General features: G+C 35.5%; 1 protein-coding gene and 1 long non-coding RNA gene across 4 annotated transcripts; one reads left to right on the forward strand and one right to left on the reverse strand.

The window, feature by feature from the left end:
• Positions 1-304: 304 nt before the first annotated feature.
• On the reverse strand, positions 305-20,915 carry LOC112048560 (uncharacterized). 3 transcript variants are annotated; one of them, XM_024086133.2, is made up of 10 exons: positions 17,094-20,915; positions 16,812-16,922; positions 15,762-15,839; positions 13,493-13,629; positions 6,857-7,030; positions 6,290-6,444; positions 5,740-5,878; positions 4,071-4,259; positions 1,586-1,726; positions 305-898 (listed from the first exon to the last, which is right to left on the reverse strand). In XM_024086133.2, the coding sequence occupies exons 1-10, from the start codon at positions 20,794-20,796 to the stop codon at positions 749-751; spliced, it is 4,977 nt and encodes a 1,658-aa protein (XP_023941901.2). In that variant the 5' UTR covers positions 20,797-20,915; the 3' UTR covers positions 305-748. The 3 variants fall into 3 exon arrangements, with proteins under 3 accessions (XP_023941901.2, XP_052738454.1, XP_023941904.2); XM_052882494.1 differs by lacking the exon at positions 16,812-16,922 and having other exon boundaries at positions 17,094-20,914; XM_024086136.2 differs by lacking the exons at positions 15,762-15,839; positions 16,812-16,922 and having other exon boundaries at positions 17,094-20,914.
• LOC128198235 (uncharacterized) lies at positions 2,118-3,022 on the forward strand. Its single transcript, XR_008250959.1, has 2 exons — positions 2,118-2,292; positions 2,881-3,022. It is a non-coding gene; the product is annotated as an uncharacterized LOC128198235 (long non-coding RNA).
• Positions 20,916-22,449: the final 1,534 nt, after the last annotated feature.

Genomic DNA, 22,449 nt, shown 5'->3' on the forward strand with positions numbered 1-22,449 from the left:
AGCAACATACGAAGTTAAGCGAGCGTGCACAACTACTTCCGAAATTAGTTTCGGTTTCGACAAAGGCCTTTATTAGACTCTTTCGGTTGGACACTAAATTTAATATAGTGTTTTTAATATACTCTTTGCTCTCCATTACTTACACGTGTAAGCATTTAAACTTCTTTTCATCACCACACTATAAATTCCATAATATATTTTTGATAATAATTTTATTGAGTAGATACTTTTCTTTATCTGCCTTTGTACTTAAGAATGGAACTGATATCGTGTCATAATTAACTACTAAAAGAAAATGACAACAGAAACTTTCGTTTATGTTTTATTTACTACAAAAAATACATCATATTTTCTATCATATCTAGTTATAGATACTTATATTAATATTAAATAACATTTCCAATATTTAGACAAAATCATAAATGTGTACCAGACACAATATACAATGTATAATTGATATGTACAATAATATAAGTTTACTCGTATGTAGCAGGATTCTTTTTGGCAATAGATTGAGACACTCAAAAAGTCCGGAGAAAATCTGTTGTTACAACAACTGTACCGTCTCGATTGATACTCGATCAATACAAAATGACGTCCCAATGAATATGGCGGTAGTGCAAACAGGAATTCAAATATAACAGCTAGTACTCCATCAACTTGAAGTGCTCTAAACGGTCACTTTTGTAATACAGCAGTGAGCATAGCATGTACAAATTCAATCCAATATACAAGACCAAGGTCTGTCTTAGCGATCAGTAGCATTCGGATTTGTATAGGAGAACCCTCGGAACGGTTCTTGGTCCATAGAGCGAAGAACTTGTGGTTCTACTGCCGTGAGACGCGGGCGCTCGCCGGTAAACGCTCGGTCGAAGTATTGGGTGTCCATGGGATGCCTCTGCAACAAAATTTTTTTTCAAGGTTAAGTCTTTATTAACGGATATGTATCACATGCCTACCATATCGTAGCAATTATGAGTTACTAGCGGACGCCCGCGACTTTGTCCGCGTGGAAATCAGTATCAGGGATGAAAAGAAGTAGTAGTTAATCCAGAAAAAAATTCCTTTCAATTCTTATTTTCAGCCAAATCGCTTCAGTAGCCGCATCGCAATGGAGAAACAAACATATACACATACACACACACAAACTTTCGCCTTTATAATCTTAGTGTGATTCGTAGATCACGAAAAGAAAATAAAGTTTTAAAAGAATGATATTCCATCATCTAAAGGGGTTAGAAAAGGATTGTACCTAAAGTTTAAACGTTTAATGTGACGAAGCTTTACACAAAGTTTGAATAGTTTAAAGAAATATTTTTGTCCTGGGGCCAAAGACTCGTATGTATAGCATAAAATAATTTTTGCTTGTTTGATGATAAGATTTCACATTTTAAAAAGTCACGTCATATCAGTTTATATTACTCAGTATCTGGATTAGGTTTATACGGTATTTAAATTACCGACACCTATTCGTTGATCGGAGTAATACACTCTATATACCTAGAGTTTTTGTTAGTTTAATTAGGTTGTTGTTTTTTTTAAGGTTGAAGGACAAACACATTCGATAATAATTTCCCAAACTCACCACACGAGGTTTGAATGGCGCCTCGAGCTCTCGTCTCTCCAACCGGTCCCAGTGGATTTGCTCGAAGAATTTCTGGTCCCTGATGTCACCGTGCATACATTCGGGCCCGCCTAGTCGAGTTCTGGCGTCTTTGTCCAATAGCTACAAGTAGATATTGTTTTATTGAAATCAAAGATACAATTTCATAATAATATCTCGCCGATAGCATGTATCATTTGCTCAGGAGTTCCTCTATCTGTGAACTCTTAATTTATTTCTCATTGTTTGTCGCTCGTTCCGCGCTCTCGCTTGCATTTCAAGTCTTAAATGGAACGTCTCAGAACGAGGTAACGCCACATGAGTCATGTTTTTTCGTGCGTGCAGAACATAGATATATAACTACCAGATGTAGCCCTAAAGTGACTTTGGATTCTAGAGCGTGACAGGCTTATGTCACTCGGCTTTTATTAAAAAGGGACACGAGATTTTTTTTTGTCACTTTCAGCATGGTCGATTTTTTTGTTTGGCAAACGTCGAATGTTTGATTGATGGTTGACAAACACAACACGTATCCAAGCAGTTATTTAATTTTTAGTAAATTGAGTATTATGTGGTACAACATTGCGGTTACGATATTAATTTATAAGTTATTGTGCTATGGTGGGGTGTTGTATTTTAGGCTGCAAAAGCCGCAGTGAGCGGAAAATCGAAGGAATTACATTTCATTAGTAAGAAACCATTAACTTCTTTGAATGATAATATATAGCCTACATTTGTTGGAATTCGAAGCTAATTGAATGTGATAAGCGTTAACTAGAGTATCTTCAATGGCAATATTTCGTATTTCGCTATATTTCAAAACCTAACCTTTTCTTTATTTACTTCAAATGTGACCATGTCCCACCTATTAAACTACCACTAAAATAAAAGAATTAAGTAATTTTTGGTAAGACGCTGTAACTAATTCTTAATAAAGTAAAGATTACACTCTTTACCACGAGTCTAAGATGTATGGCAACATTTTGTTATGATGGCTAAACGTGTGTTATTAATCTATACTAATATTATAAAGCTGAAGAGTTTGTTTGTTTGTTTGTTTGTTTGATTGAACGCGCTAATCTCAGGAACTACTGGTCTGATTTGAAAAAAATTCTTTCGGTGTTAGATAGCCCATTTATCGAGGAAGGCTATAGGCTATTTATTATTCCCATATTCCTACGGGAACGGAAACCACGCGGGTGAAACCGCGCGGCGTCAGCTAGTATTTAATACTAGAGGATATGCTCGATTTCCCCCCCATAATTGTGTTATTACAGGTTATTTGTGTGCCAAAATTTGGGGAAATCTGTTTAGTAGTATTTGCTGAAAGATTACAACAAACACACACTCACGAACTTTCACATCTTTAGTATCAAAAAAGATCAGCTGAAAGTTTAAAAGCCTGTGCTCCTACCATAGGTAAGAATTGTAGGCAATGGACTGATATCATGTTATGATTTAAGTTATCACCGAAAACACAATTAAATAATACAAAGTTCTTTTATTATCTGAAAGAATCTTACTTTTTAATATATCTGATCCTATTTATCGTAGTAGGACTTCATTTAATTCTATTTGCAGGTTACCCCAAAAACGTGTAAATAAATATGTATGGCAACATTTTGTTATGTAATTTATGAATGCAAGTGTAGTGTACATAATAATATAATACACACGCACACTTATAACCTTACATAAGGCTGTCTCACGGGCGGCCACGCGATGGCTACGTCTAGTTGTTCTAAGTCTATGGTGCAGAAGGCTCGCATTTTTAGAGACAATTATAAGACGTTGTCAATGTCACGTCAATAATAAAATCCTAGAATCCAATGCAATGACATCTACCCAGATTAAGGTACAACTGGATGCCCATTGCAATATTCCCTTGTGTACCTATCCCTACCTGAAAACCTGATTCTATACGCCAGTAAGGCAAAGTCGGACAGCACCATTCTCGCGCCAGTTCGCGCTTTGCTGATTTTGCTAATGTGAAAGAAAGAATATGGCATCTGTTAAGAAATCATTTGATGATGCGGAATTAATAATTAAAAATAAAAAGATAAATAAATAAATGAGAGAAATAAGAAACACGACTGTTTTAACTTGCGGCGGGAATTACGTAAAATTCGCACGAGAACCTGCGCGCCTGCGGCCTGAAAAGAGTATAGTACAAATAACTAATTTAAACGTCACATACGGTTCGTGCGATGTAGCTTGGTCCGGGTGACAGTTGCTGTATGACGTTCATAATATGTGCTATCTATTAACGTGGATAGCGGCAAACTTTCAAGAGGAAAAATGAACAGTCATCCGCACCTTTTTACAGCGCACGGTAATTTTTGACATTTCCTCATTATCCTTCAATATCAAGCGAACGACTAACAACCAAAATCCAAACATCTCGTAAACTAAAGAAACGAAACATTTTTCGCTGTCTGCCGCTCATCTATGGTAAGAGTATACCTACCCTAGTCAATATGCTCAAAGACTCTGACGACAGGAAGCGCGGGTACGCCGGCATCTCATTGCATATGGACCAAAACAGCTCGTCCTCGTCGCAGCCGCTGAATGGACTCTGGCCGATCAGCATTTCGTACAAGAGTACACCGAACGACCACCAGTCCACTGTTTGATTGTATTTTAGGCCTCTGATTATCTGCAAAATGAAGAGATCAACTAAGTATGTTTAGGTATTAACTAGTTACCCCCGGCATGTAAGTTCAACCAAATCGGCGATCATCTGCGCAGGTAGGTACTCCAACAATGATTATACACACATAATTAAAAATTTCGTACGCGGTTGTAACCGGTCATTTGGGTAGATGCTTGAAATAAAAAAAAAAGTTGCCAGTGAGCGGGGGCTCTAAATGTTTTTTATTATATTTTATCTCACGAAGTTAATCTTATTCATAAAATGTTGAGCACTTTTCTGACATAATAACTCTATGCCAAGATTTTAAAAAGTACTGTTCGTTTTTAGACAGATGATAAAGGTTTTATATTACGGCACATGTGCATTTTACTTTACATTACGGCACATGTGCGTAATGAGATACATTACGATATTGAAATTGGTGAAATAAGCGATACTTTACTAGCAAATGTGTTACAAAAGTAGGTACATTATGATATAAGAGCGGTAAGTTGAAAATTACAGCCGAGGAGATATTTCAAGCTTGATTTACAAGCTAAGATGCAAATTCATTTTCAGAAAGTGTGTTTCCGCGCAAATGTGTTATAAAACGTAGTATGACCTACGTGCGCTTTGATAATTACAGCCTTTGCTTCCTTACTTAGCTCTTGCCTGCGGCTCGAGCTTGCAATATCGCCTCGGCTGTAATTTTCGACTTACCGCACTCATATCATAATGTACTATTGTACGCGAGTATCTATTAATAATCTTATGCAATTCTTTTCGCATCATTGCTGTTTGCCAGCAATAGATTGTTTTGTTTATAGTCTAGTGTTGTAAAGTAATTATTTGAGTGGGCGTTTAACGAGGTGGATCTTTACAAGTAGATAATGAGTTCATGAATGTTTATAAATAGAGCGACAGTCGACACGAACGTGGGAGGAAAACATACAGATTACTACTTTTTTCATTTAAATTTTTTGTTTGTGAGGTTGACGAGTAAAACTAAAAGGTTAGCTTCGTATGGACATATTGTATTGCGGGGGGAGGAAAGTCATTTTACCATAGGAATGTGGTATTTGCTTTGCAGAGACACGATAGCCCAGTGGATGACCTCTACCTTCGATTCAGAGGGCTTAGGTTTGAATCCGGTCCGGGGCATGCACCTCCAGTTTTCAGTTACACGCATTTTAAGAAATTAAATATCACGTAAGGAAACCTGCACATTTGAGAATTTTCTTAATTCTCTACCTGTGTGAAGTCTGCCAATCCGCATTGGGCCAGGGTTTTACTAAGGGCTAACCCCTCTCATTCTGAGTGGAGACTCGAGCAGTCAGCCGAATATGGGTTGGTAATGTAATGAGGTACCTACTTTACTATACTCAAAGGCACATTTTTTTCCGCCTACTTTAATATGACGAATTTATTAAAGTGGGCGGATAATTGTGCCTCTGAGTATATTATATCTTTCGTGTATCGTACTGAAAGAGATATAATTCCTCACCTCCGGCGCCATATAGTCCGGAGTGCCGCAGAATGTATCAGCTGTCTTGTCCAGGTAGATCTGCAGTTTGCACATGCCAAAGTCTGCGATCCGGACGTGCCCGTCGAAGTCCAGTAGAATGTTGTCCAGTTTCAAATCCCTTAAAACAATTTCAACTAACTTAGGCCTTAAAAATAAAAGATGCATACGTAGCGTAACTAAACGGTCTCCGTGGCGCAGTGGAATGTGCGGTGGATTTACAAGACAGAGGTCCTGGATTCGATCGCCGGCTGGACCGATTGAGGTTTTCTGAATTGGTCCAGGTCTTACTAGTGGGAGGCTGCGGCCATGGCTAGTTACCACCCTACCGGCAAAGACGCCCCGCCAAGCAATTTAGCGTTCCGGTTCGATGTCGCGTAGAAACCGAAAGGGTTATGGATTTTCGTCCTCCTCCCAACAAGTTAGCCCGCTTCCATCTTAGATTGCATCATCACTCACCATCATGTGAGATTGTAGTCAAGGTCTAACTTGTAAAGAATAAAAAAAAAGTATATCAATGAAAGTGCCGCACCTGTACACGATTCCTCTCTTGTGGAGGAATTTAAGTCCCGACACAATTTCCGCGGCATAAAACCTCGCCTTCACCTCCGGAAACCGTCCACTCTGCTGGATGTGGAACATCAGGTCACCGCCGTTCAAGTACTCCATCACGAAGAACAGGTGAGACTGAAAAGAAAGTCATCATCATCATCATTAACAACTCATTATTGAGCACTCACTATTGAGCACGAGACTCCTCTCAGAAGAAGAGGGATTAGGCTAATAGTCCACCACGCTGGCACAATGAGGTTTAGTAAACTTCACTTGAGAGCCGATGGACGTTGGGGTCCCAAGGTGCTGGAATGGCAACCCCGCACCATTATCGACCCCCCACTAGGTGGACCGAAGATATCAAGCGGGTTGCAGGGAGCCGCTGGATGCTGGTGGCTCGAGACCGTTGTGTCTGATAAGTTTATGTATCGAAACTTTGATAGTACAACACAAAAATGACGTAGCGTATAAAAATCGAGACATGGGTGGCCCTCTAATTGAGGACCATCCGTTTTTTCGTTGTTTATATAGATAGCTGATAACTTACATCAGTCTGGAAAGTAGCGAACAAATGGCAGAGATACGGATGGTTGGTGCCCAACGCGAGGACCTTCCTCTCTATGAGCGTACACTCCACGTCGTCGTCTTCCAACACGACGTCCTTCTTCAGACATTTCACGGCGTAGTAGTACTCCGTATCTCTGAGCTCTGCTAACATTACCTGTTAACAGACCTTCTAATTAACTTTGCAGCACTAGGCATACAATACCATAAGGCACCTACTGACTAGCACGAAGGGCACCTCGTTAGCAGTGGTCGCAAAGCTATGATTATCATCAACAACCCATATTCAGCTCACTGTTCAGCACGAGTCTCCTCTCAGAAAGAGAGGGGAGGCCTTAGTCCACCACGCTGGCCAAATGCGGATTGGTAGACTTCACACACGTAGAGAATTGGAAATTGGAAAGGTGCTGCAAATCTGCCCGCGCAAAACTGCCCTCCTAGCCAAGTGACACATTGATTATCTTTCTACGATCGCTAACGCTGCGAAAACTAGAAAAATGTATGGGAATGACAGATCTTGATCACGTGACCTGTCGATAGCAAATGTCACTCTTATACATCTTTCTTACTCGACTAACGACCCGATAACCACACGTATTTTAATTCACATTATCGCTATTTAACACGGTTTGGAACTTGTGCGTCGGAATTCGGACTAAGAGACAATATTTTAAAAAGAAATTGTAATTCTTCTAGTAAATTAGCATAATATAGAAAAGTACGAACACGATCACCAAATAAATAAAGCTAAGATTGGTCGCTTCGGTATCTAGACCAAGTACCAAAAAGTAGTATTGATTTAAGACCTGAAACAGGCACATAAGTCGTCATATTTTCAATATAGTTACAATGTTATTTAACATAAATTTATGCAGCCGTTTTGAGTGCTTGTTTATTAGACATTAGAACATGGTGGCCTATTCCATAAAATATGATTATAGTTTTGATTAATTTCGCGGAAAATATGTTTGTCAAACGTACGATGTGTTCGTAATTTTCGTTTTAATCCAAATAAATGGGAGCTTTCTTCGTATTTCTGGCTCGGCGTCAAAGGTAATGGGGCCAAGCGTCCGTCGTTGAAATATCAGGAAGACTTTGATATTGTGTGAAGAAACTCAGCAGCTACTTTGGTAAAAGATATGTCTTATTTGATAAATGATTCTGTTATTTTAAAAAACTTAATTTAAGTTTAACGTGTTTATTTGTGTAGTGTATTTGTGTTTACCCACTTATACGGTTCTATTTATGTGGGGTCATACTTCCTAAACGGATGCTGATTGGGTGCTGTATTTTTATTAGAAAGACGATTTTCGAGAAAAAGTCTTTAGTAATAAGTAGCACACACCCCGTAGTTCCACCCGAGTTTTTTTCCAATCGCATCAATACGGGATAAAATTTAACCTATGTTACTTGTTAATCTCTTTTTTGTCTGTCTGTCTGTCTTTTTGTCTTGTCTGTCTGTCTTTTTGTCTGTCAAATAATATTTGGAATCGATTTTAATCAGACTTTCACAGGAAGATTGAGCAAAAATTTAGGAATAACTGAATTTCATGTGTAATTTTACGAGAAATTCTTAAGAGAAAGAATTCGTGAACAATATACATAAACCATGTGTTTTATTTACCATAATAAAACATATTACCTATTATATTATGGTAAATAATACCTTCACTTAAGAACACACAGTTATTTTGAAATCACAGACAGACACTTCAATTTTATTTATATGTATTGATAGATGTGTATTGTATTCACGAGGCCGATGACACGTGGCGTGCGACGCTTTAAATGTGAGTAGTGATGTCGACACCCGAAATAGCCCGACTAGAGTTGTAATACTTGCAGGGCAGGTAAAGGAGACACAGCGAATGGCAACATGCCATTATGTTCTGCCAGCTCGAGCTCCATATGGATTAATCACAATCATCGAGACTTTGTACCATAGGCTCTCAACGTGGGCGATAGCGTCCACTTGTGGGCGTTTACGACTTTCAGTGGGAGAGAGGTTTTAGACCCATATGCCTAGAGACACCACCGAACATCAGCATGAGTAAAAGTTCCTCTGTGTTGGGCAAGGAGGCTAAACCTCGGTGCCGAATCTCCACCCGGCTCGCCCGAGAGGCGATGAAGTTGACCGACAATAATGATCTAGAGAAAATAGAGGAGTTGAATTAAGAGACAAAGAACATGTGGAAGTATCTACATTTTAATTTTTGTTATCACAGAACATAGAACGCTGTGATTGATTGATTGACAGATTACCAAGATATAGTCTCACTATTTCCAAAATATAGACAATTTTAGCGCGAGTGAGCATAACTGACATAATATTTCGGTAGTGGATGAAATTAACTGAAAAATTAGACTCAGAGTTCAAGATCTTATAAAAAAATCCAATTTAAGAAAATTGTTGGAGAAAAAGTTGGAGCTCTTAAAATAGAAAAGAGATCGTGAAAATTATAAAATGTCAGAGAGGCCTGTGGACAATGTAAGTTTGAGAACCTATGACGGTATAAACCGTCACTGGTAACCTCGGCTCGTGGACGATGATGCCGATTTCGTCGGATTGATTTTACGGCTTGGATGCATCCAAGCATAAAATAATGGATAGTGTCCATAAATATTGCACTGTCAGTTCTGCTGTTGATTACGTTAATTATTATTTCTGTTGATTACGTTAGCCGTTTGGCTGCGCATTTTGTCCTGCAATTTTAGTAGTAACCTATTTTCTAAATCGGCGTGATATAAATTCTTGAAAAAGTATAGGGCCAATATTACAACAGTTCAAGTGCAGGACACAAATCCGCAAAATCTCTAAATTCCCACTACTTGACCTATACCTTCATTCCTAGAGCAAGTTTACCTCTTAGTTGGAGGGAAAAGTAAGAATTGGTCGCATTTTAACACAATTCTACTGATTATTTTTCATGTTGTCTGTGACTCCTCCGTCGGAAATTATACGAGATATCTAATATCTATCTCGCCGTAATCTGACTGTGAGTGGTGAGTGAAATAAGTAGGTATCAATAAAATTAGATTTTCATAGAATTTATAAATAATCAATTGTGAACAATTGTGACAAGTGAAAACAATACGTATACGATTATAACGAATAGTATGTTTATATAGAGATATCAAATCATCGTTTGTCACTTACATATTTATTTTTACATTATATATTTTTAGGGTTCAGAAGGAAGAAATGGAATGCTTTGACATACAGATGGATCACTTGTTGTACGTATGTCTGTGTCTGTTTGTATTTCCCTTTATTTCGGATATGCGTGGAGGTATTACGATGTAACCACTCAGGTCTATGATCCTATGAAATTGTGCAAAAAATCAAACATTTAAGTTTACATACATACTTAGTATAGTTAAGTTCTTTTAAGATCCTTTGACCTTAAACTTTGAAATATGGCATAGTAGCATTGTTGTGTATACATTTGCAAATAAATCTTAAAAAACATGGGGGTCTGAAATTCGGGAAAAGCTCGACAAAAACAGCGCAATCCGCTTTTTTTTTAATTTATATCCTAAACGGCTGTCAAGTCACAACCTTAAATAACCTCTTCCAAAACGAAAATTATTCTAGTTTCTCAAATATAATATTTTGTTTGACTATCTTTGAATAGAGAAATTCAGTCACGAACCATGGATTGATTATTCCGAGATAAAATGTCGCCTATACAATCCAGGGTGAAATCAGTCGGCATTCCTAATTTTAGGCAAATCCGTTCAGTAGGTTTGCCTAAAAGAGTAAAAACATCTATACATTGCTTTTATAAAAGGAATTTAATAGGAATCCTAAATAGTAGGAATTAAATATTTTCAATATGTTGCTATTATAAAGTGTCCCACTGAAACTGCTCTTAAATAGGTTCATCGTACTCAACCATTCGATATAAATATAAATTGGCATTTCCCTGTTGCCGAGTCTCGGGAGCAAGTCGAGACGGTCATTCTAACTAATTATTATTATAATATTAATATAATATATGGTCGTTGAGCTGTCATATTAAATTATATGTTATGATTTAAATTATTCAGAGGATTGCTTTAAAATTCATAGGTTCCGCTTAAAAATAATACAAGAATCAGACTTCCTAGAGGAGTGACAACTTAAACGAGTCAAATAATAATGAAACCAAAACACTATTTTAGCAATGCACAGTGTATAGATACATATTTACTTTTTACAAAATCCATTTTTTTTCATTTATAAGATACTAGAGGACGCCCGCGACTTCGTCCCCGTGGAATTCATTTTTTCACAAATCCCGCGGGAACCATGAATTTTTCCGGGATGAAAAAAGCTATGTGTTAACCCAGAGTAAAATCTATTTCCATTCCAAATTTTAGCCAAATCGCTTCAGTAACCGCAAGGAAAACAAACATACGTACTTACTTACACACAAACTTTCGCCTTTATAATATTAGTGTCATAGGTCATCATTATCGAGCCATATTCGGTTCACAGCTAAGGACGAATCTCCTCTCAGAATGAGAGGGGTTAGGCCAATGGTCTACCATGCTGGCCTAATGCGGATTGGCAAACTTCACGCACGTAGAGAATTATGAAAATTCTCTGGTATGCAGGTTTCCTCACGATGGTTTTCATGTGTCATACTCGTAGGTACACAGGACCATTATACGTAACTACATAATAGGGATGATGACAGTTTTTTAAATTGTATATAAATTAAGAGTATACTAATAGTAAAGCAATTTTGTAAAAGGAACAGGGTATCTGCGATCATTACCTTCGGAGCTACAGGGATTTAAAGAGTCAGATTTGCGGCACTGCCGCGGATCCCTGAAAAACGCCCCATACAAAATGGCTCGAACTAATGACGTCATAGGCAATGTAATGATCGTTAGATTTGTATGCGCGTTCAAACAAAATTACCAATATCTTTGTTGTTTGTGCGTTTATGCTTATAGTTCATATATTAAAAAATATCACATTTAATGTAAGGAAGCTAAAATTGTATGAATTTTCATCTAATTACGATAAAACATTTTTAATAGATTTTGAAATTTTATAATCTCATTTATTTTGCAAATATCCAGACAATCTTTGCTTTTTATGTATAAATTAGTTAACATTGACCCTATTTACCCGAATGTATCATAAAAATCAACATATTTCCTAAACCTAGTCATCATCCCCATTATATACCAACTGCTGTAAGCATGTCGTTGACGCGAGCTCACGAGATTTCACCCATCCAAAAAGTGTCTAAGGCTCACAACACACTGCGCGTGCGCCAGTCATGTCGGTGACACGCACCCATAAGATTTTCTCCTACCAAAAAGTGCCAACACGGCTAACGAAGTTTTCACTTCAATAAACAATAGCTCACAGTCAGTATTGTAACTGTCGAAAGTCTGATTAGTCATGGATGGAACAGGCGCATCTTTCAGCACCTTCACATTCATTCGTCGCATGTTTGTGTTGCCGACAAAAGCATTTTGTTGTAGGCGATAGCCAGTTTTTTTCTTGGCAAATTCCCTTGTTTTATTTTTCATATAGCTAATTTTAGAAAGATATGTGCGCGTATATTTTGCATTTTAATTGTTAGAATTCAAGGTAACAACTATAAATACGTACGATAACAGGTAGATCGTGAAAAACTTCTTGCAAAAATAAATAGGTTATGTATACCAAAAACAAAGGATACCTAAATCGTTATATTGTTATTATTTTACCTAATGCCATATTTTTATGGCTTATATATCTTCAATATATAAGCCATAAAAATATGAATTTTAGTTGCAATTAATTAAAACTAAACAAATAGGTACGAGTAAATGTGCGTTACAACAAAATACGTCGAAGATCTGGCACTCGCATCTATTGACATGTAGGTCAACTGAAAACAATAGCTATCTACCTACCAACTGAAAAATACATTAGTCTTATGTATACTTGGCAATGTTCTGTTCTAATGGACCAGTTCAGAACAACAACTAAGTCGACTTTCCAAGAATGGTATTTATGAAATACCAGGTAAAGGTGAAAAACAGAAACGTTCAGGGAAATTTGAATTAACACGTAGTATGAGTATAAGTACCTAGATAAAGGAGAAACCACGTGAAATCATCACATAGTATACCTAAAATGAAATCGCTTTCACTGTCTTTTCGCTTAGATCTTTTATAGTAATCAACAGATTCTTATGCAATTTTCAGCAGTAGATAGAATGATTCAACAGGCAGATTTATAAAATGGATGTTTGTTTGGATATTCGTTACTCTTTATCGCCGCTAAATTTGGAATGAAAATAGATTTTACTCAGGATTATCAGGATTAACACATAGGCTACTTATCATCCCGAAAAAATCCATGGTGCCCGTGGGATTTGTGAAAAACTGAATTCCACGCAGACGCAGTCACGGGAGTCCGGTGGAAGGTACATACATATTGTAGTACAGAAAATAAATCAGAGGTACCAAAAGAGGAGGCACAAAGACGGATGCACTTATCATAATATTAGTGTCTACATACCACCTGTGCGAAGCCGGTGTGGGTGCTAGTACATGATAAAAGGTATAGGGGTACAAGGGTGCTAATACTAAAATACACAAAACTGGTAAGAATAAAGTATGTACTCACCTTGCCAAAGCTTCCTTTGCCCAAAACTCTTATAAACTGAAAATCTTCGATAGTGTATTTCCTGAATCGCGGTATGCTCCTAGCGGGAGGTGTGAACCGACCAGTTTTTCGGAATAGGTCATATGCAGTCGAATGTTCTGTAATGATTAGTATTAATCCAATTATTAATTTGTATAAAATAAATGAAGTTTTCAATGAATGATAGTGTCTGGTCCAAGCTTCAAGGTAAGATATAGTATTTAGATAAAGATTAGATTGAAAATTATTAAGTAAATAAGTACGTATGACGGAGTCTCGACTCACTTAACTTCAAGTGAATTCACAAGCGCTAACTCGTGGTCAAATTAACCTACTAAGAATTAGCTGTTCTGAATCATTTGCAATAATTTTAGCACAGTATTTACAATTATTATCTAGCTTATATTAAACCGAAAGGACCTCAGACTTCCCCAGGTACTTGGAAATATTTTATAAATTATTTTTATATTTCATTAAAATGTATTATGATTGACTATAACAATGCTGTCAGCTATTTCTATACATAGAAAATTCACGTGCAGTTTAAAAATATCGAGATCAGACAAATATCAAGGTCGTCTTTTTCTATCAAAGTACATACTAACTATATCATTACAGTATTCATATTAAATGCCTATGTAAAAACAATTCTGTAATATAGATACTATGTACCATTGATGATAAAGAATAATATAGGGGTTCTCTTCCGGGGTTGATCATATTTAGTAATGACTAATGTATATGTAGGAAAAAATATTAATTTGAATAAAATAAACAAAGTTTATTAACATTATCAATATAGGTACCTAATCTTGTAATGTAAGTTGAAACATGCATAAAACTTATACCAAGCTGTTATCAATGTGACATATAAATTTAAATACAAGATACATCGAGTCAAAATAACTTTAAGAATGGAATATACAGCATCACTATTACTAGAAATTGATAAGTTTTAACAATGTATTTAACATATTGCTAATTATAAAAGTCTTACGCTGTACTTTGATGTTATCTAAACATTAAAACATCTGAAATTTAAAGCTATAATTTGAACTTATAATTTAACCTAAAAATTTAGGAGAGAAATAAAAAAACCTATAAAATACATCTACCTAGTTTTAATAGCGAAGAAGATATGTAAAACAGTAAGTATAAGAGATGGAATATGCGAGATTTTGTTTTGTATTACGAAATGTTCCCGCATTCGCAACATTAAGAACCATAAACACTTTGTGTTGACAGAGATTATGGTTACGAGTTTTACGACGGTTATAAAATAAACATGCACAAAGGCTGTGACAGCATACACATACATCACTCGGGAGAGTATAATTTGGTATAATTAAATGCACTCGTACTAGGTATATTCTCGATTGAAATTCGTTCACGCGTAATTTTGTTAACGGCAACCAAACTTATTAAAAGCTCGTAAAACTGGGATTCTACTAATGTTTAACATATGCAATTTTGAACTAAATGTTTTAGAGCGACTTGTTTAATTTAAATATTAACTAATTCTTTACTTTTGTTATTAATATTTCAAATTAATGACGTTCTTTTATATATTTTCTTTAAAATAATTTTTAATAAACCTAGCAACGTCAATGAAAATTATATCTGTTGGTAATATTTACAATCGTAAATTAATATGTATTGTAATTATTAATATTTTATTAATAATAATATGTATTTGTTGTTGTCTGAATAAAAGATCGATTTGAAAATCGTAAATACTTTACATTTAATATTAAATTTCAAATTAGCGTTAGGAATGCGGAAATTTGTGAAGTGAGAAACACCAGCATCCCAAGAGAAAGTCCTGATGCGATTTTAGCGTTGATATTTTTAGATGGTTTCGAAATACAATTCGCTTTTTGCCAATTGTGTCAGGAAGCATAAATTTATTACATACGGACTAAAAGTTCTTCTTGAAATAGAGTTTATTGAGTAGCTTGTTTGCATGAACTAAAATAAACCTGACGGTATACCGAAATAAAGTGGATAGGCGTCTTTATAAAAGATTCTATGAAAATAGAAATGAATGGAGCGATGTTTATCAAATTGTTAAATAGAGAAATAGAATTTTATAGATTAGAGTGATTATAAAATAAAGTGTCTATGTAAGTAGTAGAAATAGGATGAAGTTAAAGGCGGCAGAATAAGCGACGACTTATTTCTAAGAAGAAAATATGAAGACGAAGGGACATCCAAATGAAATGAAACCTCCGAGCAAATAATGTGTTCTTACCCAACTCTTGTTCTAAGATGTCGTGGGTAAATGTTTGGGGAGGAGTGATGCCGGCAGAGGTGCTGGGGCTGTCTCCACCTGTAGATAAACACTATAAAACAACCTGCCCATAAATAATTCAGGGCTTATGACAATCGATGATGATAAATTTGCCTATTAGCTCTTGATCAAGTAAAAAAGTCAAACTAGTAGGTTAACTCAGTAATTAATTGATTTTACATAAGATAAAATATTGAGACACTGAACAATGCTTGTATTGTTGTGTAATCAAACTATTATCACCTATAACTTTTTTTTTTAAATAAGTACCTGAACGTCTCGGTTTTTTTTAATTTACTGTTCCGAAAAAGTTTGTTATGTTTTCTATCTACGATCTAATCGGTCACATTATTTGCGAAATACATCGTAAAACAAAACTCCCAACGAGCAATGCCAACAAAGAGGCGGTCAGTCTGGGTGGATAAAAATACGTGACGTTTGAAGCCACGCCAAATAAATCGACGTTCATCGTAACTTTCGATTGCTTTAGTCACGGGAACTACAAGGGCTGGCATTGCTTCTATATGATGAGTGATCTAACTGTGTCATAAAATATGCTGACCAATTTGTAGCCGCACAACGAAATTGGGTATCGAGACATTTTTTATAACATGCGTTTATCTTATCAAACTCTGAAAAGTAAAGATAATAAAACGGAGCAGGGGTTTGAGTGAGTGTATTATATTATATTAAATTGCGCATGTATTGTTATTGTTCCATAAAAAAGAAGAAGGAGAAATAGGGCAAAAATAGAATTCTTTGTTAATTTCAATTGCACCGGTGCTATTAATTATGTACAGGTGAGCTGCAAATGACTGGCTTCTATCCAGACAGCGGCAGCCGCATAGAGCGCCCACGCGGTACTCCACAACATAAACAAACGTGGTTTAATCCTAATTTGTTATGGAATAAATATTAATACCTTAAATATTGTACGAAAAACAAAGGTAGACTTATCTAAGTAGCATTGTCGTAGACTATATCTATTGATATCATTTTAGACATACCTACCTCTCTTAGATGTTGTTCGAGACGCTAAAGCTTCGACTAGAAGGCGCTGGTTCACTCCACACAAGTTTGCCGTTAACTTTTCACACTTTCGATGACAGTTAACATCGCAGTCTACAACAGATAGAGCCAGGTTGCGTGTTTAAAACTATTTTAGTTTTTAAACGCATGTTCCCCTATTACGTACTGTGCCTTAAGCCGTGCAAAGCATACGTGCATAGGTGTATGTAAATTATATATACAGTTTAATTTACAAGTTAGTATTTTAATACATTTCAAAGTTACCTTTTTTAGTTTGCAGAAAGCCTGATGGCGATGTGGGAGCCGACGAATCGAAGCCTGAATCATTAGATCCAGTTGATATTCTTCCATCTGTGTTGTTTTCACCTTCGCCCTGACTAAATTCATCTTCACCCTTATCTTCATCTTTTGCATCTTCATCTGATGAATCGTCGTCAGATGATTCAGATGATGAAGAAGAAGAACGAATTGATTGAGGATTTCGTTTTTGAAGAGGGCGTGGAGTAGCAATAAGAGTTTTCAGTGCCTTTTCTTCTTTAACTGGTTTCACAGGAGTAAACACTTTGATAGCATCTGTCGAAGAAACTGTCTCATTTACGATTTCTATACTGGTCTTTGTTTTTTCAGTCTCTGTATCACTTTCATGTTTATCGTTTGGTTCCTTAATACTTAATTTTTTATCACTGTCATTAACGTTGCTTAGTCCAATATTTTCATTGGTTGTTGTAGTTGATGTTGTCGTTTCTGATTTATCATTATTATTACTTGGTATTTCTTCATTTTGAGAATTAGAATTTTTTTGTATTCTATCTTGTTTCTCTGGTTTAATCTCGTGAAATTCCGAGGTTTTGTTATCTTTATTTGTTCCCTTTGGCGATTTCTCAAAAACTATAGTATCAGGAATGTTTGAATTTTCGAGTGTATCGACTGCACCAATAAGCATTGTGTTGTTATTCTTGTTTTTAATTGAAACTGTTAATGTATTTATTGCCTCCTCTTTTGTGTTATTTATTGTATCAGGTGATATCCTTTTACATTTGTTTGTTTTATCTTCAATGAGATTAAGATTAATATTACTCGATGTAACATTTAATTCCTTTTCATAATTTGAATTTTGTAAGTCATTTAAGTTACTTTTGAATAGATTTTTCTCATAGAAATCCCGTTCACCGACATTGTCTTTCTTGTTGTCTTTTGATTTATTTGTATAATTTGGATCTTCTGTCAATTTATCATTTTTATTTAACATTAATTTAGATTTGGTGTTAGATTCTGTCAGTTTTATTTTCGGGTCCTGATTTTTCTTTTCTTTTTCACTTATATTGTCTTTATTTTCTTTTTCACCGATATTGTCTTTCTTTTTGTCTTTTGATTTGTTGGTACTTGTTGAATCTTTTGCTAATTTATCATTTTTACTTGATATAATTTTAGATTTAGAATTAGATTCCATCAGTTTCGTTTCCTGTTCATCTTTTGATTCATTACAATTTTTCTTTTCTTTTTCACCGATATTGTCTTTCTTGATGTCTTTTGATGTATTAATACTTATTGTATCTTCTGCTAATTCATCATTTTTATCTAATGTTATTTTCGATTTGGCATTAGATTCTACTAGTTTTATTTCTTGATCTTGATGTACATCTTTTAGTTTATTATGAATTTCCTTTTCATTTTCACCAATATTATCTTTGTTGTTGTCTTTAGTTTTGTTAATATTCTTTGAATCTTCAGCTAATCTTTCACTATTATTTAGTGAATTTTTAGATTTGGTGTTAAATTCTCTCAGTTTTATTTCCTGATCCTGATTAACAACCTTTAGAGTATCATAAATTTCCTTTTCTTTTTTACTATCCTTATCTAATTCTATTATACTAGGCGTTTCCTGCACATTTGTCACATTTTTACCATCTGAAGTATTTTCCCTAATTTTTATAATAGACTTTTTGTCTTGTTCTTGTGCGTTTAATAATGAAATATTATCAACAGCGTTGTTTGCATTTGCTTTTTGTTGTAATACACTCTTATTTTTATGTTCATCTCTTAAGGGTTCAATTTTTTTAGTTGTTTCGTTTATTGCATCCACACTATTTTTTTCAGTCGTTTCTTCAGATGATTTAGCGGCAATATTTTTTTCACTATCCTCATCAATATTTAAAGCTTCTTCTTCTGGAAACCAAAACAATGAACGTTTACTCTTCTCTCTAGCTTCTTCCAAGTTTTGTTTTCTTTTCATTAAATAAACCGTTTCCCTTTTTCCAAGTTTTTCCCAAAAGTTTCCATCATCAGGCTCTGGGGATGATATATTTACACAAGTTTCAGATTGTTGTTTAGATATATCTTTAATTTTTGATTTTATACTTTTTCTATGGCCTATTAAAGTTGATATTTTCTCTGTTTCAGTGCTAACTTCTGTACAACTTGTGTCTACCTCGATTTCTACCTGTGGTTTTAATTGGTTTTTTATTTCTGTAGTTGTTTTAGGAATATCATTTTCCGTTGATCTGTCACTCAAAGTCTGAGTTTCCTCTAGTATACTACTAAAAATAATATCCTTTTTACCTGGACGGATCTTTTCTTCAACAGTTACATTTTCAACGATAAATTTTAATGGAGTAGTTGCTGGTGTAACTTCTACTGTTGATGTTATTTTAGTTTTAATTTTTGGTTTCGATTTTTTATCTTTGTCAGCTGAGTTGACTTTAAAAGGGGGTACGTTGAAAGTTGTAGTTTTTTTAGGAATCTCTTTGATACAATCTAGCTTTCGGATATTACTACCAGAGGAACATTTTCGCAAACTTCTTCTTTTTGAACATAGAGGTTCCTTAATGTCTTTTGAAGAAAGGCGGTCGTGCAATGAGTGATCTGACTTTGTAGTGCTCAAGCGGTTTTGTTGATGGTCTAGTTGTGTTATACCAGTGTGTTCAGTGTCCAATTTAATGTCAGTATTGACTATGTCTTTAGATCCTACTTTACTAATGTCTAAAGGAGCAGTACTTAAATTCTCTCTCCTGATCAATGAGTCCAATAAAGATGCTTGTTCAGCTAGAAGTTCCATAGAGCAACGCCTATCAAATGATTTATTATTTATTAAATTCATTGTATCATCACTATTTTGCTTCACAGGAGACTTTTCTTTATCTATGTGGTTTACTGGAGACTTTTTTGAAGAATAATCGTACTCATCGTCATTTTTTTCTTTCAGAGTAAATTTTTCAACTAACTTAGCACCTAAAGTTTTCTTTTCTTTTTGTGCTTTATAAGCCAAATCATCGGCTAACTTTTCTCTCCATTTCTTTGATTCTATTTGGTTTTCAACAAATTCTGTTTTTGGTGTATCTTTATTAACCAACTTATTCAAATCTTCAACAGGTTTACGAGGAGAGTCTCTTTCTTTTCTCTTTACAGTGTGCAGCCTTACCACTGTACGATCGCGTTTAATCGTAGAACGCTTCGGACCAGGTGACGTGTCAATGCCAGTGTCAGGTTTGTCATGTCCATTTTCTTTATTGATTAAAGGACTTTCGCGTCTCGGTGGCAAGCCTGTGGTTGTTGACGAACTTGAACTTGATATTTTGTTCCGATATTTGTCTCGGGACACGTCAATATCTGCGGTGTTAATATTAATAGGACGAGACGAGTACGGAGAAGACACATAAGTTCTACTTGAAATAGGTATTCGTCTAGGGCTATTTATTCTCACCGGACTCGAAGTCCCTTTTTCTGAGATACTGCTTAGTATCGGTGAATATGCACGACCACCGCTCGTTAACCATCTCGAACCGAGCGGCGCACGGGAGTATCCTCCAAATGATGAATGAGAACTATAATTTCCACCGGGATTAAGATACGAAGCACTGTACGAAGAACCGTAAGGAGGAACTGCACTACTGTAACTGTACGGTAAACTGGTATACGGCGATGATCCACTGTAATACATGTTGCTTATATGATCGGAAAACAGTGGCATAGTAACGCGGTAAATTATGAGCGCGCGACATAAGCCCGAAGACGCGGTTGGGCGGGCGCGCGGTACGTACCGACTGATCGAAATTCTGCGCGAGCGCGCACCTGCGTCCCGCCCACAGCCACTAGACGCCCGCCTCGGGACTCGTGAACGTTTGATCGATTGATGACGTAAAAATATTACATGTAATTACTTTTTTGTTAACACTAAGCAGAAATCTCTGTATTAAAAATACAGGTTCATCAATTTTTAATGCTTCGATGCTCTAAATTGTTCAAATCTAAAAACAGCTTAATGCATTTGTTGGCTCGACGGTTGGTACAGAAAGACGAAAATAAATCATAATACGAAATCTTTATGTTACTAAAGTCAGTTTATGCCTGAGTAAGCTAATAAATAAAATCATTATTTTTGTTGCGGATACTTTAATATCTTCTACTCATTTATTTAACTTAGAGTAGTATGGGTAAGTATAAAATTTTTAATCTCGAAGATAAAGTAAAGAAATGTGAAAAATGTTTTTTTTAACATAACCTGTAAATCTTTTAAAATTATAAATGTTTAAGGTCGGCCATTGACGGTCAATTATTCTCACGTTTCTGCAGAGCAAATGGCAACGAAGACATTTCATAAGTCGAGCCGTCAAGCACGCAGCGACCTGTACACGATCAGTCATAGTCGTGGGTGCTGAAGAAACTTGAGAATAATTGATCGTCAATGGCGTGCAGAAGTTTCTATATTTGTAGGTATTTGTTATTTATTCAGACAAAAAAGATAGCACACAGAGTTAATTAATTATTTTAGTTGATTGCATTACAATAGCCAGTAAAAACTGCATGAGAATCCGTTAAATAATTTCAGATATTAGCGTGAAAAGATGGACATAAATTAACTTATCACTTATTCTCTGTATAGAAAAATACTTTGTACGACTGGAGTAATTAATTTTAATTTTGTTTAATTCATTACATATTTAAGTAAATGAATTTTATTTATCTTTATTGCACACACAACAAATGATACAAGCAGAAGAAAGAAAAAAAATAAGAAAACTTCCCGACCGTTTTAAATTTTGTTTTTTGTTTACTTCAATATAGTTCACATTCTCCAATATTTGAAACAAAGGACTTTTTGTATGGGAACATCCATTTTATTAGGTGGCACAAACTTCATCAGCTCATATATCAAACTAGTGGATGCCCGCGACTTCGTCCATCCTGAGACCTCCTTAATCCTGCTCTTTCGCAAAATCCGTTCTTAGCGGACGTCTACTTACTATAAACTACCTCCCTGCTAAATTTAATCTTAACACGTCAAGCGATTTACGATATTTCGTGACCTTTCTCTTTTATAAATAAAGATGTAACTTGTAAAACAGGAATATTAATATATTTATAATACAAAAACTCATCTTATTGAAAACAGTAGTATAAATTATGGAAATTTATATACGGACTTAAAGAATTAAAAAGAACCACTGACATGAAAACTGCATTAGCTGCATTTTATGTCTATGGGTACGCGTGGTTAAGGTATGGGGTAATCCTTTGGGGAAATAGAACAAACGCCCAAGATTTGTTTATACTTCAAAAAAAGTGTATACGCATCTTCGTACATATAGGTAAGACTGAATCATGCCAGCCGTATTTCAAATAT

The sequence above is a fragment of the Bicyclus anynana genome, chromosome 7 (genome assembly GCF_947172395.1).
Source record: "Bicyclus anynana chromosome 7, ilBicAnyn1.1, whole genome shotgun sequence".
NCBI lineage: Eukaryota > Metazoa > Arthropoda > Insecta > Lepidoptera > Nymphalidae > Bicyclus > Bicyclus anynana.